This window comes from Fonsecaea nubica (genome assembly GCF_001646965.1).
Source record: "Fonsecaea nubica strain CBS 269.64 chromosome Unknown Scaff35, whole genome shotgun sequence".
Classification (NCBI taxonomy): Eukaryota; Fungi; Ascomycota; class Eurotiomycetes; order Chaetothyriales; family Herpotrichiellaceae; genus Fonsecaea; species Fonsecaea nubica.
The window spans coordinates 252,246-264,677 of record NW_019173708.1 but is presented as its reverse complement, the minus strand read 5'-3'; the positions used below and the strand labels follow the sequence as shown (position 1 = coordinate 264,677).

The 12,432-nt window shown below is 52.6% G+C and overlaps 4 protein-coding genes across 4 annotated transcripts; 1 reads left to right on the top strand and 3 right to left on the bottom strand.

The window, feature by feature from the left end:
* Window positions 1-2,449: 2,449 nt before the first annotated feature.
* Window positions 2,450-3,363, bottom strand: AYO20_05885 (hypothetical protein; the record flags this gene model as incomplete). Its single annotated transcript, XM_022644176.1, has 2 exons — window positions 2,450-3,007; window positions 3,061-3,363. The coding sequence occupies 2 exons, from the start codon at window positions 3,361-3,363 to the stop codon at window positions 2,450-2,452; spliced, it is 861 nt and encodes a 286-aa protein (XP_022499936.1).
* A 1,294-nt stretch (window positions 3,364-4,657) lies between these two features.
* On the top strand, window positions 4,658-8,872 carry AYO20_05884 (hypothetical protein; the record flags this gene model as incomplete). Its single annotated transcript, XM_022644175.1, has 1 exon — window positions 4,658-8,872. The coding sequence occupies one exon, from the start codon at window positions 4,658-4,660 to the stop codon at window positions 8,870-8,872; it is 4,215 nt and encodes a 1,404-aa protein (XP_022499935.1).
* A 265-nt stretch (window positions 8,873-9,137) lies between these two features.
* On the bottom strand, window positions 9,138-9,989 carry AYO20_05883 (hypothetical protein; the record flags this gene model as incomplete). Its single annotated transcript, XM_022644174.1, has 1 exon — window positions 9,138-9,989. The coding sequence occupies one exon, from the start codon at window positions 9,987-9,989 to the stop codon at window positions 9,138-9,140; it is 852 nt and encodes a 283-aa protein (XP_022499934.1).
* Window positions 9,990-10,577: 588 nt separating this feature from the next.
* Window positions 10,578-11,767, bottom strand: AYO20_05882 (hypothetical protein; the record flags this gene model as incomplete). Its single annotated transcript, XM_022644173.1, has 3 exons — window positions 10,578-10,708; window positions 10,840-11,128; window positions 11,276-11,767. The coding sequence occupies 3 exons, from the start codon at window positions 11,765-11,767 to the stop codon at window positions 10,578-10,580; spliced, it is 912 nt and encodes a 303-aa protein (XP_022499933.1).
* Between the last annotated feature and the right edge of the window lie 665 nt (window positions 11,768-12,432).

The window sequence follows — 12,432 nt, the reverse complement described above, 5'->3', positions numbered from 1 at the left end:
CTCGCCTGGTGATTCGAGGAGCAGCCAGTTGATTCCAGTGTAGGATGGGAGACAGAGATCGGGAATGCAGTTGGGCCCGTATCGTCCGTGGAACGGTCAATACCATCATGGTACTGTCTAGAAAGAAATGCGGTCGGGTGACAAGGCTAGGAAAGAGCGACAGAACTGGTTCTGCTGCGGCTCGCCTTCACCGTAAAATTGTATCTTGAAGACCAATCAACCCCTCTCCCCTTGAGGCAACGTATGAAATGCCACCAAAGCCACCCAGAGTTCTGATGGCGGGGCTGAAGCTTCAGCATCGACAAGCAGCATCGCACAACTCTGACTGGGGAACAACTGAGTAGCCGGGTTTGGCTCAGCTACGAAAAATTAATGAAGAAAAGCTGCTTCCTTGTTCTGATGTGCTCTACACTCTGGAAAGGGAAGAGGAGGTTGTCACGTGTTCTCCAAAGGCCAAGCTACCCCTTTTCGGCTTCATCTTCGGTGACCACAACAACACCTTCGACTAGTGAACGGCTTCCTCTACTTCCTCTACTCCCTCTCTTCCTGATATATGTTGCGAGGATGTGTATTGCGATATGAGAGATGTCTAGGGCTGAGGCGCAGGCGCTCTCGCTGCTGCAACTGCCTCATCCCACGTGAAGTCAGCGCTCCTATTTTCTGGACAGGTATGTTGCACCAAAGGGTTGGGAACCCTTGTTTTGTAACCCGCTGAAGAACGGCGCCCTAAACGATTGCATCTTATTGCAGGGAGGTCTTCAATTTGCTGCTCGTGTTGTGGATACAATCAACCTGGGTTTGTCGAGGTACCAATATGGAGCCAATTATTCACCCTATCAAACCGCTGTCTACCTGTCCCGCAGCTCGAAAATCGCATTGGACTCATGCAGCAGCTGCAACTGAGCAATGCCCCAAAGTGACACACAGGTTTGTGCACCCACACTCCGTCGAGGCACTCATTCGCCAGGCGTGGCATCAGCAGCTCGTGATCAGTTGTTCGTCGGCAGCACCTTCTCTATCTCGACAAACCAGGGAGACTGTGCTACGCGCCGAAAAGCACAATCGTGGGGGTAGCAAGACTATTCGGCAGGTCTGGAGTAGGAGAGCAGTGCTCTCGCGTCTTGTGTGCTTCGACATATTGGTTCACGTTCATCTATCACTAAACGCTAGCAAGGCTGTTCACCTTCATTGCATCACCACGGCCACCGATCCTGGCCCATTTCAGCCGCAAGACATGTATCACGGTTGTTTGATTCATCGACGTGTCACACGATGAAATTTTGTTTGTGTGACGGGATCGTGTGTCTTCAGACATCCTCGTGAGAGTACACTACTATCCTGTTCTCAACTCTACATAGTCACACCGACCACTGTTCTTCAGCAGAAGTTCGCAATTATCCTTCTCAGTCCCAACCGTCCTTTATCTTAGAAATGCAGAGAACTGCCCCTCTTCTGATCAAGTTTTTGGGTTCTACAACAAAACAGTCTCTTCCAGAGTCCTTTCAGAAAGCTACGGATGTAGTAACCAATGCGATGGAGGACAAGGTCAGTGGAACAGTCCTGTCACACACCAGACCTCTCGAGCAACCTTGTGCTGACTTCAGAGGCTAGTACCCAAATGTCCAGAATGCCAAAATACAGTACCATCCCACTTGTCTAGGTTACTTGCCAGTGTTAGATGCACCGTACCACGGCTAACCACAAGACTGACGACCTAGGGGTTCCAAACCTCACTCCTCGGCCAAGGACCCGAGTGACGAGAAGCCTGTCATTACCATCAGTTACTATACGGAAAAGGGGACTCGAGTGACATCAGTCCACGTGCACGAAGATAGCACTTTTATCGAATTCCCGTCTCGAAACGCAGCGAAAGGCAAATGAAAATGATTGCTGAAAACCCGAAGGGAATTTCTAAAACATACCTCATAATCTGGCGGGCATCGAGGTTTCTAGCAGAACCGTGGCAAAGAAAGACACCGGATAGGTGGTACATTTCATGTCGACACTTATGCATACTTCACACGTTTCTCCAGTTTCATGCTCCTTTGCGCTTGCAAACGTCTGAAACTTTCCTCACCCTTGTCGAGGCGATCCACACATGTTACAAAGTGTTAGATTGCCGGGCATGTGTTGGACACGTCCACTGGACCAACAAGTCAGCCCTTGGGCTCGTGACTATCGCTCAAGTTGTCCTCCCCTCAGAACAGTACCCTGGCTGTCATCGCTTCTCGTTGCACTCCCTTTTGATATCGTTGTACGTAAGCCAAAGGAACAGCCGTTATGTCCTGTTCAATAACACCCTAGTGCAGGCGATCAATCTATTGTATTGGACTTTGGGGTTAGAGAACAGCTATTGTCCACTAAGGCTACCAGACCGAGGGGATGTACATCATAAGAGGCACGACAATCCATCTTCTTCCCTGGACATCTTTGTGAGTACGAGGCCCCTTCAGCCTTTCCGACCCTTGGCAACGATGCCCACCCACTTCCACACAACCGGGCCAGACCGATACTTTTCCTTCATGTAATCCAGGACGCTCCGTCGTGCACTCTCCTTGGCCTGTCCAAACTCCTCCTCTGTCTTCAAAGAACCTTGGTTCTTCCAAAACTTCTCAATCATCATGACCAGGGAGTATGGCAGCATGGCTTCGACCTCTGCGACGGTCATGGTCGTAGTGTTCTCCGCCACTTGAGCTTCGACGTCGCAAAAGCCATATTCTTTCAGATGTGACTTGACGTCAGCAATACTGTCCCAACGTTCTGGTGCCTCAGAGAACGCGTGTCGAAGAGCTTCGTCCGATGGGAAGGGGGGCAAAACCGGATCCCTCGCGATACCTGCACGGTAGTCTGCGAACCACGGAACTTCTTGCCAGGTACTGCAGCTCAGAGTTCCACCTGGCTGTAAAATGCGGTGGCACTCCTTAATGCCAGCAAGAGGAATGGGTAGGATTTGAGGCCCGAAGTTGAAGAATATATGCGTAAAGTGCGAAGAGGGAAACTTTGTATCCTGCCAGCCTCCGTATCAGTCCTAGTCATTTCAATAGAAAGGGCATGGCGCACCATGGCATCCGCTTTTGTTACAGACACATTGTTCCAGCCAGAGACCTCGACACGCCTTGATACATTTGAGATCATGGCGTCTGAGATATCAGCGCATGTGAGGTCAAGTCTGGACTTGTTTTCTGCGGAGAGCCGTGACATGAGGTGAGAGGAAACGACGCCGCTCCCGCACGCCTGATCAAGGACAATGAGGCGGGAATTACCCTCGGGTGGGAAGTTCGCCCTCCGGAGGAGCTCTTCTGCGAATGGGCCCATGATAGAATCGGCTTGAGAAAACATCTTCTCAAATTGCTGGGGATCCATGTTGTGCTATCAGAAGCGAGGCCAGAAAGACAGTAAGTTTGGTACTTCAATGGATTGTTCAGTGTAGAGCCTGGTTATCGAAGACATAGACAGCCCACTTCCGGCGAAAAGAGTCGGAAAGATGTCAGTCCTGTTGGCTGTCTGAGCCTTTAAGACCTCAATATCCTTTTAATCGTCTATTTCTGCAGGTACATACTCTCCGACGCCAGATCGGACAGATATGAAAAATCTCTCCGAGCTCTTTTTAGGTTCGCAACCCTGCAGTATAGGCACTGAAAATGTTTCCGAGAGGCTTTGGCTTGAGGAAGAGCTAGGAATTTGTCGAATCGAGGTATGTTGTAAATGATGAGCAGGTTTAGCAACCAGGGTCAACCCAAGTTTGGAATCTGTAACCGGTTGCTCATCTAACTTACTTTGTCATCGATACCTGATCCAGTAAGGGTTCTCCTCTTCGAAGGGCCGTCGTCTTCGTCTATTTCTCCCTGAAAGACCAAGTCTCATCACATCGAACTGAGGTCACATAGGACAGCCACGATTTGTTCCTTGTTGTGTAAGCGAAAGAACTTGAGCCTTGGACGATATTCACTCCATGGCTAGACCGGAAGACAGAATCAAAGACTGTAATGAGACAGCCTCCATTTGCATAAGCTGTTCCAGGAGTTGTCCAGCCAAGTGGAGCACGCAAGCACAAGAGGCTTCCTTAGACCATGAAGCTCCGAGTACGTGGAATGGAATCTCAGAGTCGTTGTGCATGTGAGTCAATGATTGGACAAGGGGTTGATGACCCATTGCTTTGAAACTCCCAGATGTAGACATGGCTGCCCTCAGTCTAGTAGACCGCAGTCCCAACGTAAGCTTTGTGAAAACGACCAAGTGAAAGGCTCGACCTCAAGTGCAAAGGGAGTGCCGGAGTATCGAGCATGGCTGAAATGAGATGAGCACAAAAGCGTCAAATATTTCTCCGTAGCCAAGTCTTCGGTGGAGCATAATTTACATGAGATCATTCTCACACGTGACGGTCCCCATGATTTCATCTTGCTCAACCTTGTCGTTCACAATCACGGACAAGCAGTTCGGGGAAGACTCTACTATCAGGTCAAGTTACCAGTATGGGAAAGACGGTCCCCTCACGGGAAAGGGGTAAAATCGGTTTAGAGACCTCCTGCGTCAGGTGAGGCAGTAAGCGCAAACTGGCTTGGCCAGATTGTTCGCGTCCACACTGACTGGCGCGAGACAAACTTGATTTCTTGTTAACTCGCAGCGTGGAGAGTGTTGGGTCACCAAATAATTCACAATGGCTTCGTCCAAGGCTGCTTTGAAAGCCGTCAAGGCATCCTTGGATGCTAGTCAATTCGCCAAAGCCGCTGATCAGGCCGAAGATTTGCTCAAGCAAGACGACAAGAACTACACCACCTTACTCTTCCTCGGGTTCGCAAGAGAGAAACTTGGAGATTTGGAAGCCGCAGCGAAGTCTCTGCACAAAGCTACCACCGTCAAGCCCGATGATGTCCAGGCCTACAAAGGGCTGGTGACCCTCTACGAAAAACAAGGGAAAGCCAAATTGGATCAATACCATGATGTGGCCTTCAGGTTAGCAGAGATATATGCTCAGCAAGATGACAAAGGGCAATGTCAGAACGTTATCGACAAATACGAACTGTTTGCCAAAAAGCATGGGAGCCGATCACAGTACCGACGTGCGCTCGAACTCATTCTACCGACCTCCAGCCTCTACCCAACACTCGAAGGCCGTGTCTTACAACCCGGTTTGACGTATCAGCGCATCCTAGAGTCGGCGGAGGCTGAAGAGAAGGAGTGGATCAACACGCAGATTGGAGAAAGAAGGACACGGCTAGGAGCAAAGATTGACCAGGTGACCCGACAAGTTAGATGCGAGGCTATAAGCAGATTCCAGGTCGAAGAAAAGTATGCAGCTCTCATTGACTGGACAAGGGATGATGACGCTCGCCATGACCTCGAGGAGAAACTCTTTCAGCGCATGTTCGACAATCTGCTCGTCTTGCCGCAGGAATCTAAGCCGGACCAACGGGATAAGGTGTTGAATATGGCGAATGGCATGGTCATCATCAAACACCCGTTTCACCTGGCCTGGAAGGTCGCCCTTGAGTGGGTTGATGCAGAGGAGCTGCAAGACTGGGATGTCAACATCTTTCGCGAGTATATTGGCTTCTTCCCAGATGACGGCTTGACTAAGGTTCTACGTGGCTTTCTCGACAGTGATGCCTCGCCATTTCCATATCTGCCAGTTGAAGAGAAGGAGGGCGAAGAAACCCCACAGAGACTGAGTGAAGCCGACCAACTCATTTTGATGAATGAAGGCATTGAACGCTGTCCAGAATCCTTGCTTGGCCACCGAATCGTGGCACATGTCTATCTCGGCTTGAAAGAGTGGGAGAGCACTGTCGACATAGGACGAAAGGCGCAGAAGTTGCACTTGGATGCTCAACGGCGCTACGCCATAGACTTGCAAAACAGCCTCGACGGCGTCAACCTCATTCTTGCAAATGCCTTGATCACATTCCAGTCTCCACGACATCATCCCGAAGCGAAGACATTGTTCGAGGACATTCTCCGGCGTAAACCCAAGCTTACTGCTGCTTTGATGGGTGTTGGCTTGATATACGAGGACGATGAAGATTATGCTGAGGCAGTCAAATTCTTTCTCCAAGCAGCCGAGCGTGATCCAGATAATGCCAGGATCAAGATCGAGCTTGCTTGGTGCCGAGCTCATAATGGACAGCTCAAAGAAGGCTTGCAAGAGCTTCAGGAGGTGCTCACAGCGGTCGAATCGGAGAAGCAGCACAACTTGACCATGAAAGCCATCACGCTCTACCGAATTGCGTACTGTTACTGGCACATTGACAATTCCGCCGCCGCCCGAAAATCCAAATCAGGGCCTTATCAGTTTCTCATCGCGTCCATCAAAGCGGACCCTAGCTACGCCCCCGCATATACACTGCTGGGGATCTATTTCCAAGACTATGGCAAAAGCAAAGCACGAGCCCGAGTCGCCTTGCAGAAAGCATTCGAGCTCTCCACCTCAGAGCTCGAGGCCGCTCACCGCCTCGCAAAGGCTTTTGCGGACAACGCAGAATGGGATCTCGTCGAATTGGTCGCCCAACGCGTTGTTACGTCAGGTAAAGCCAGGCCAGCCCCCGGGTCGAAGAAGAAAGCTCATAGTTGGCCCTTCACGGCGCTGGGCGTGGTGCAGATGAACAAACAGCATTATTCGCAGGCGATCCTTTCCTTCCAGCAGGCACTGAGAATTACGCCAGACGATTACCACTCCTGGGTCGGACTCGGTGAGAGCTACCACAATGCAGGGAGACATGTCGCTGCCACACGGGCTTTTGCCAAAGCTGCGAGCATTGAGCATGGTCTGTCGCCCGAAGAGACATGGTTCGCCAAATACATGCTTGCCAATGTTCAACGAGAGATGGGATCCTATGACGAAGCCATTGCTGCATACCGAGAGATCCTGGCTCTGAAACCAAAGGAATTTGGAGTGCTTATCGCGTTGCTCCAGACAATTTCCGAGAGTGCTTGGGCAAAGGTTGCACTGGGTATGTTTGGCGAGGCGGCAAAACTTGCCTCCTCTGCGATTGAGTTGGCGAGTCATATCGCAGCGGAGGGGACGGACGTGTTCAATCTGTGGAAATGTGTTGGCGATGCTTGCTCTGTCCTTGGACATGTCAAGCTGTATGCGAAATCGGTAGACGTACAAACGGTGTCTGATTTGCTGCAAATCTCCCTCCAAGACGACTTCAACACTCTCACAGATATTGACAAGGTTGATTTCGAATTTCTCGCGGCCGCCGTCGACTCTGCCAATCCTACGGATAACGCAGACAAATATCTCGTAGCCGCAATCCTGGCGCAGAAACGCGCTATCCATGCTTGCTCGTCCGACCAACTCGCCCAAGCTGTTTCGTGGTACAATCTCGGCTGGGCAGAGTACCAGACGCACGTTTCGGGCGGTGCATCCCTCAGTCTACAGGGAAAGAGACCTCGCAGATTCCTCAAAGCGTCCATGACATGCTTCAAACGAGCCATCGAGCTGGAAGCAGGCAACGCGGACTTCTGGAATGCATTGGGCGTGGCGACTATGACACTTAGCCCCAAGGTCTCGCAGCATTCATTTGTGCGAAGTCTTCATCTTAACGAGAAGAACGCGTGGACGTGGACGAATCTTGGAGTGCTCTATTTGTTGAACAACGATGCTCAGCTCGCCGGTGAAGCTTTCACGCGCGCGCAATCAGAGGATCCGGAATACGCAGAGGCGTGGATCGGTCAAGGGTTTCTGGCGACATTGTTTGGAAGCCTAAATGAAGCGAGAGGTCTATTCAGGCACGCTTTCGAGATTGCGGATTCCTATGTCCTGCCTGCAAAACGCCACTATGCGCTGTCCGCATTTGACCATTTGCTCAAGGATCCTTCTCGGTCGCAGGAGGTCGCTGCTCTGTTGAAGCCGCTCTTCGCCTTGCGCCAATTTCATGCCCAGGAGCCTAGCGACATGATTGCAAGTCATTTGATGGCTCTGTTTGCGGAGCGTACAGGCGATCATTCTACAGGTGTCGAGATCTTGCAGGAAGTCTGCGACGCTGCAGAAGCCGAATACGAAAAGTCTGAGTCAGACCAATACCTGGTCAGGTTTGCCCAGGCAAAGGCAGATCTCGCCCGGGCACAGCTTGCATGTGGCGAGTACGATGAAGCAATTTCCAATGCGCAGACGGCGCTTGATCTTTCCGGTGAACCGGGTGATCTTGGTCCTTCACATGCAGAAGCTCGCCGAAAATGGCGACTTTCAGCGCAACTGACGGCAGGCCTTGCACACAGTCACTTAAAGCAGATCGAAAGCTCGATCAAAATGTTCGAAGTGGCGCTTCAGGAATCCGATCGCGAACCAGACGTTGTCTGTATGCTGGCCCAGGTCCTGTGGGCAAAAGGTGGCAACGAGGAGAAGGAGGCGGCAAGATCGCAGCTGTTTGACGTGATTGAGAACCATCCGGGACATGTCCAGGCTGTCGCTTTGCTCGCCGTCACTGGACTGTTGGACAACGATGAAGATGTGCTGGAAGCTGTCGAGGAGGACCTCAAGGCCTTGAGGCGTGGGGACGAGATCGGTGTGCTGGACAAGATTCGCGTCAGTACAGTCCTTGCTGGCATCGTCGGGTGTCGGCATCGGGAAACCTCCGCCGATCAAGTCGACGAAGTTGCGGTGGTTGCAGATGCGCTCAACGCGGTCATGCTTGCACCAGGGCAGCCGCAAGGCTGGCTTGAACTTGCGCAAGCAGTGGGCGACGCGGACGACGGTGCTTACGCTGCCGAGATGGCGGTACTCAATGCGGAGAGACAGATCCCGCCGGGCGGCAATCTCACCCCGGAGGATTTGGCGAGGGCGTACGAAGGGACCGGCAGGACGGAGGACTTTCTCAAGGCGAAGATGCTTGCGCCGTGGAAGTTGGAAATTGCTGGTGAAGCTTTGTAAGAAAGGATGGGAGAGAGCTTTTTGTTGTGCCTTCGTTGTCAAGATCCGGCTTGTGAATCGCCGCCGGAGCTGAATCGTTGGGTTATCGAGAGCGCAATAGCATGTATTCTTTGCCCGCATGGTTGTTTGTAGATATGGTAGAATACCAAACAATACCCGTTGAGAATTCTCAATTTTTCAAAGTGAAAAAGAAAGCCGAGTAAAAAATGAGTTCTTTCATCTGTCACCCCCGTCCTTTCTATTTCTCGTTCACCCACCCCCCTCGTTAACCACCACCCCGAGCGGCATTTTCCTCCCTCACCAGCGCGATCAATCTCTGTTTCCTGTCCTCCTTCCATTTCCTGTCCCAGGCCTCGACCTTGCCACCGAGCACCACGCAGGTCTCGGGCGTCAGCAAGACCATGCCTCGCCTCACGACCGTATCCGGCCTGAGGAGGACTTTGCACCCGATCAACAGTCCGGGGTCTTCGATGGAGATCGTCGGTGCCGTGCCGCCGCCGGATTGATTGCGCGCTGAAGCTGGGAGGGCCGCCGATGCGGGTGTAAACAGCCCGATCTTGGGGACCTTGACCAGCTCGAAGGCCAGCACTTTGGTGCCGCGGGCGTCTTGGACGAGGAGCTTGTGCGGGCCGACGCTGAGGGGTTTGCTCGCGGACGACGGAATTGGAGCGGCGGTGCCGTTGACTCCGCCGAGGGCATCGCCGTCGTTGTTATTGTCACTCCCGAGGCCGTGGACCGTCCTGATGACTTCGCGTCCGCGGACCTCCTCGCCCCGCTCGACCCGCTCGATCGCCTCGACCTGGCTCCACTTGCTGCTGCCCACGTCCAGAACGTCGAGGACCTGGGCGATGACCGTGCCTGGGAGTCGTCGTTCTTTGACGTTGACGTCGCTGATGTCTTCCGGGAAGGCCTCCCCAGGGCTTGTCGGCGACACCGTGGTCGTGATGTCGCTGGCCAGGATGCGGAAGTGCGCGGTCGATACGAGGGCCGGGAGGGGCGGCGGGTTCGGCCCCCGCGACGTGAGGAATGTGTCGAGCCATTGCGGGTTGACGGGGATGTTGTGCCGTGTTTGGAGGGTCGAGGAGACTTGATTGTGCAGAGGGTGCAGAGTCGGCATTTTGGGAGGGCGTCGAACTCAATATTGCAGCCTCATGTCCCTTTGCCTGGTGAGATTGGTGCCAGTACCATATCGTCACTGTCAAAAGGGCCAGGCTGCTGGAGGAGACAGAGCGCTCGGTGACATGAGATTGTCTAGTCCCGCATCATGATTGGGCGTCGACAAGGGCATATATGTTTTTTTGCAGAGGAGTTGAGACAGTGCCTCTAGGGCAATATCGTCCAAAGCACAGGGTGATCAATGGAGTGGACGACTTATCTACTTGGTATGTCGGACGTCAAGAGCGAATAAAATTGGTTGAGCCGAACAAGGCTGAGGAACTACCAATTATGACGCCAAGACAAGGCTGTGAGTCTGTCCAACCAGAGACAAGCCTCACTTTCTGTTCTTCTTATTCTCCGCCAACCCTACTTCCTATGGATCTCACATTCTATCATTGGAGTTTTACGAACATGGACAAGATGCATTGACTTCTGAGACCATCTCTGCACTAGGCTACTGCTGTTCTTGTCATGACAGAGCTGGCTCTGGCTCTGGCTTTCCACCCTTTTCATACCATGCTGCTCGGTTTGGAGTCGATCCATCAGATTAAATCGCCGCCGGCGCAATCAGCATTTGACCGCCATCAGGGTGGAGAAGCTGGTTGTTCAGGAACAGTCCACCCTTGCCAACCAAGTACAGGATGGTCGCTGCCATGTCCGCATCGCCGCCCCCTCGACCTAACGCGGTTGGGATTTCAGTCAGTCAAGTTCCGTCAACTCGTCGTGATAATCGAAGCGGGAGTCCGTGCTTTGAGTGATGTCTTTATTTGGACAAGCAGTCACTTCTCAGAATCGTAGGCGCAACTCACCTGCAGGATTGCTGATCTCAGAACTCAGTTCGCTCTTCTGAGTCTCGTCGCTTTCACCAGTCGTCATCTCGCTCGGGAAAATGCCCGGGGCAATCTGGTTCACGCGCACTTTCGTCTCGGCCAGCGTGCTTGCCAACATGCGCGTCAGGTGGATGAACCCGGCTTTGCTGCTGGCATAGGCGAACTGTCCGTTGCTCGAACCTTTCATGAGGCCGCTGATGCTGGTGACGTTGACGATGCTGCTGGTGTAGCCAGGGGTTACGTCGCGGCCTTTGCTGAGAAGTGGAAGCTGACGAGTTGTGTTAGCGACACGATCCTCTCCCCGGCAACAGTGAGGCATTGTGAAGGATGGGAAGGCCTTGTGCCGACTCAACATTCGAGTTCGTATCCTGATATTGTTTCCCCGGGATTTGCGAAGAAGGCTGAAAACACTTACAAATGCGGCAGACATGAAGAACTGGGCCGTGATGTTTGTCAAGAACGTCTCCTGCCAATCGTCGACCTCGGATTTCAGCATGTGCTGCGAAATGCTCTCGGCAGATTTCGTGTCCGGCTTTCCTGCGGCGGAGAACTTTGTGTGGTCGTCACGAGCGATGCCGGCGTTATTCACCAGCAAGTGAACACCGCCGGACTCCTGCTTGGCCACCTCGTCCGCAAGCCGCACGCACTCTTCCTTCTTGGTGATGTCGCCGGGCAACGCATGGATACTGCCCGGTCCGTTGCTGTACTGCTTGACCACGGCGTCGAGCGCCTCCTGTCGCCGGCCCGTGATGTAGACTTTTGCCCCGTTGGACTGCAGCGTCTGGGCGATCATCAAACCGATGCCCGTGCCCCCGCCCGTCACGACCGCGACGACGTGCGACACGTCGAAGAGCTTGCTGGCCTGCAGGTCTTCATTGGGCAGATGCGACGTCTTGACCGCAGCCATGATGGAACGGACCTGGAAGACTTGGTGATTCGGTCGTCGAGAGAGGGTTTTCAACAGAGCTTTACTACTAGTGTTTGTGTTGCGGTTTCGATGGAAGAAAAGTGTGCGAAACATGGCACAGGGCACTTTTCTTAGGATATACCCAGTACATATATGAACGCATGCACCACTAGCTCACTCAATCCCCATCATCTCAGGATCCTCCGCTGTGATCATATTGCTCGTTCATTTGCATGGCATGGCATTCGCATTGTACGGCATTACTTTATGAGGAGGGGCGGAGAGAAGAGTCAACGATGCAATAATGACGTTTTGAGACACACATACTCCCTCTGTCCCTCCCGCTCCCTCGTCACCAGGGGACGGATTATACTCCGTACGCCTCAACAGAACAACTAGGGATCAAGGTATCTTAGATATCTGGTGCCTGGGTACCCCACGATGGCCCGTCCCTCGCACGTCGGTGTAGGGTGTGTGGGACTGAACTCCAGCCGTCCTCTTCATGCCATGGTATGTACCGCGGAGGATTTCATCTTAGCTGCCACACACCCTGAAGGTTATGAGTATGAGGTCTGCGTTGCGTGATAAATCTTACAACGAGAAAAGATTGTACAGCGCTTGTTCGTTATCAATACTTTTTTAGGGTACAAGATGTGTAGCTTCCA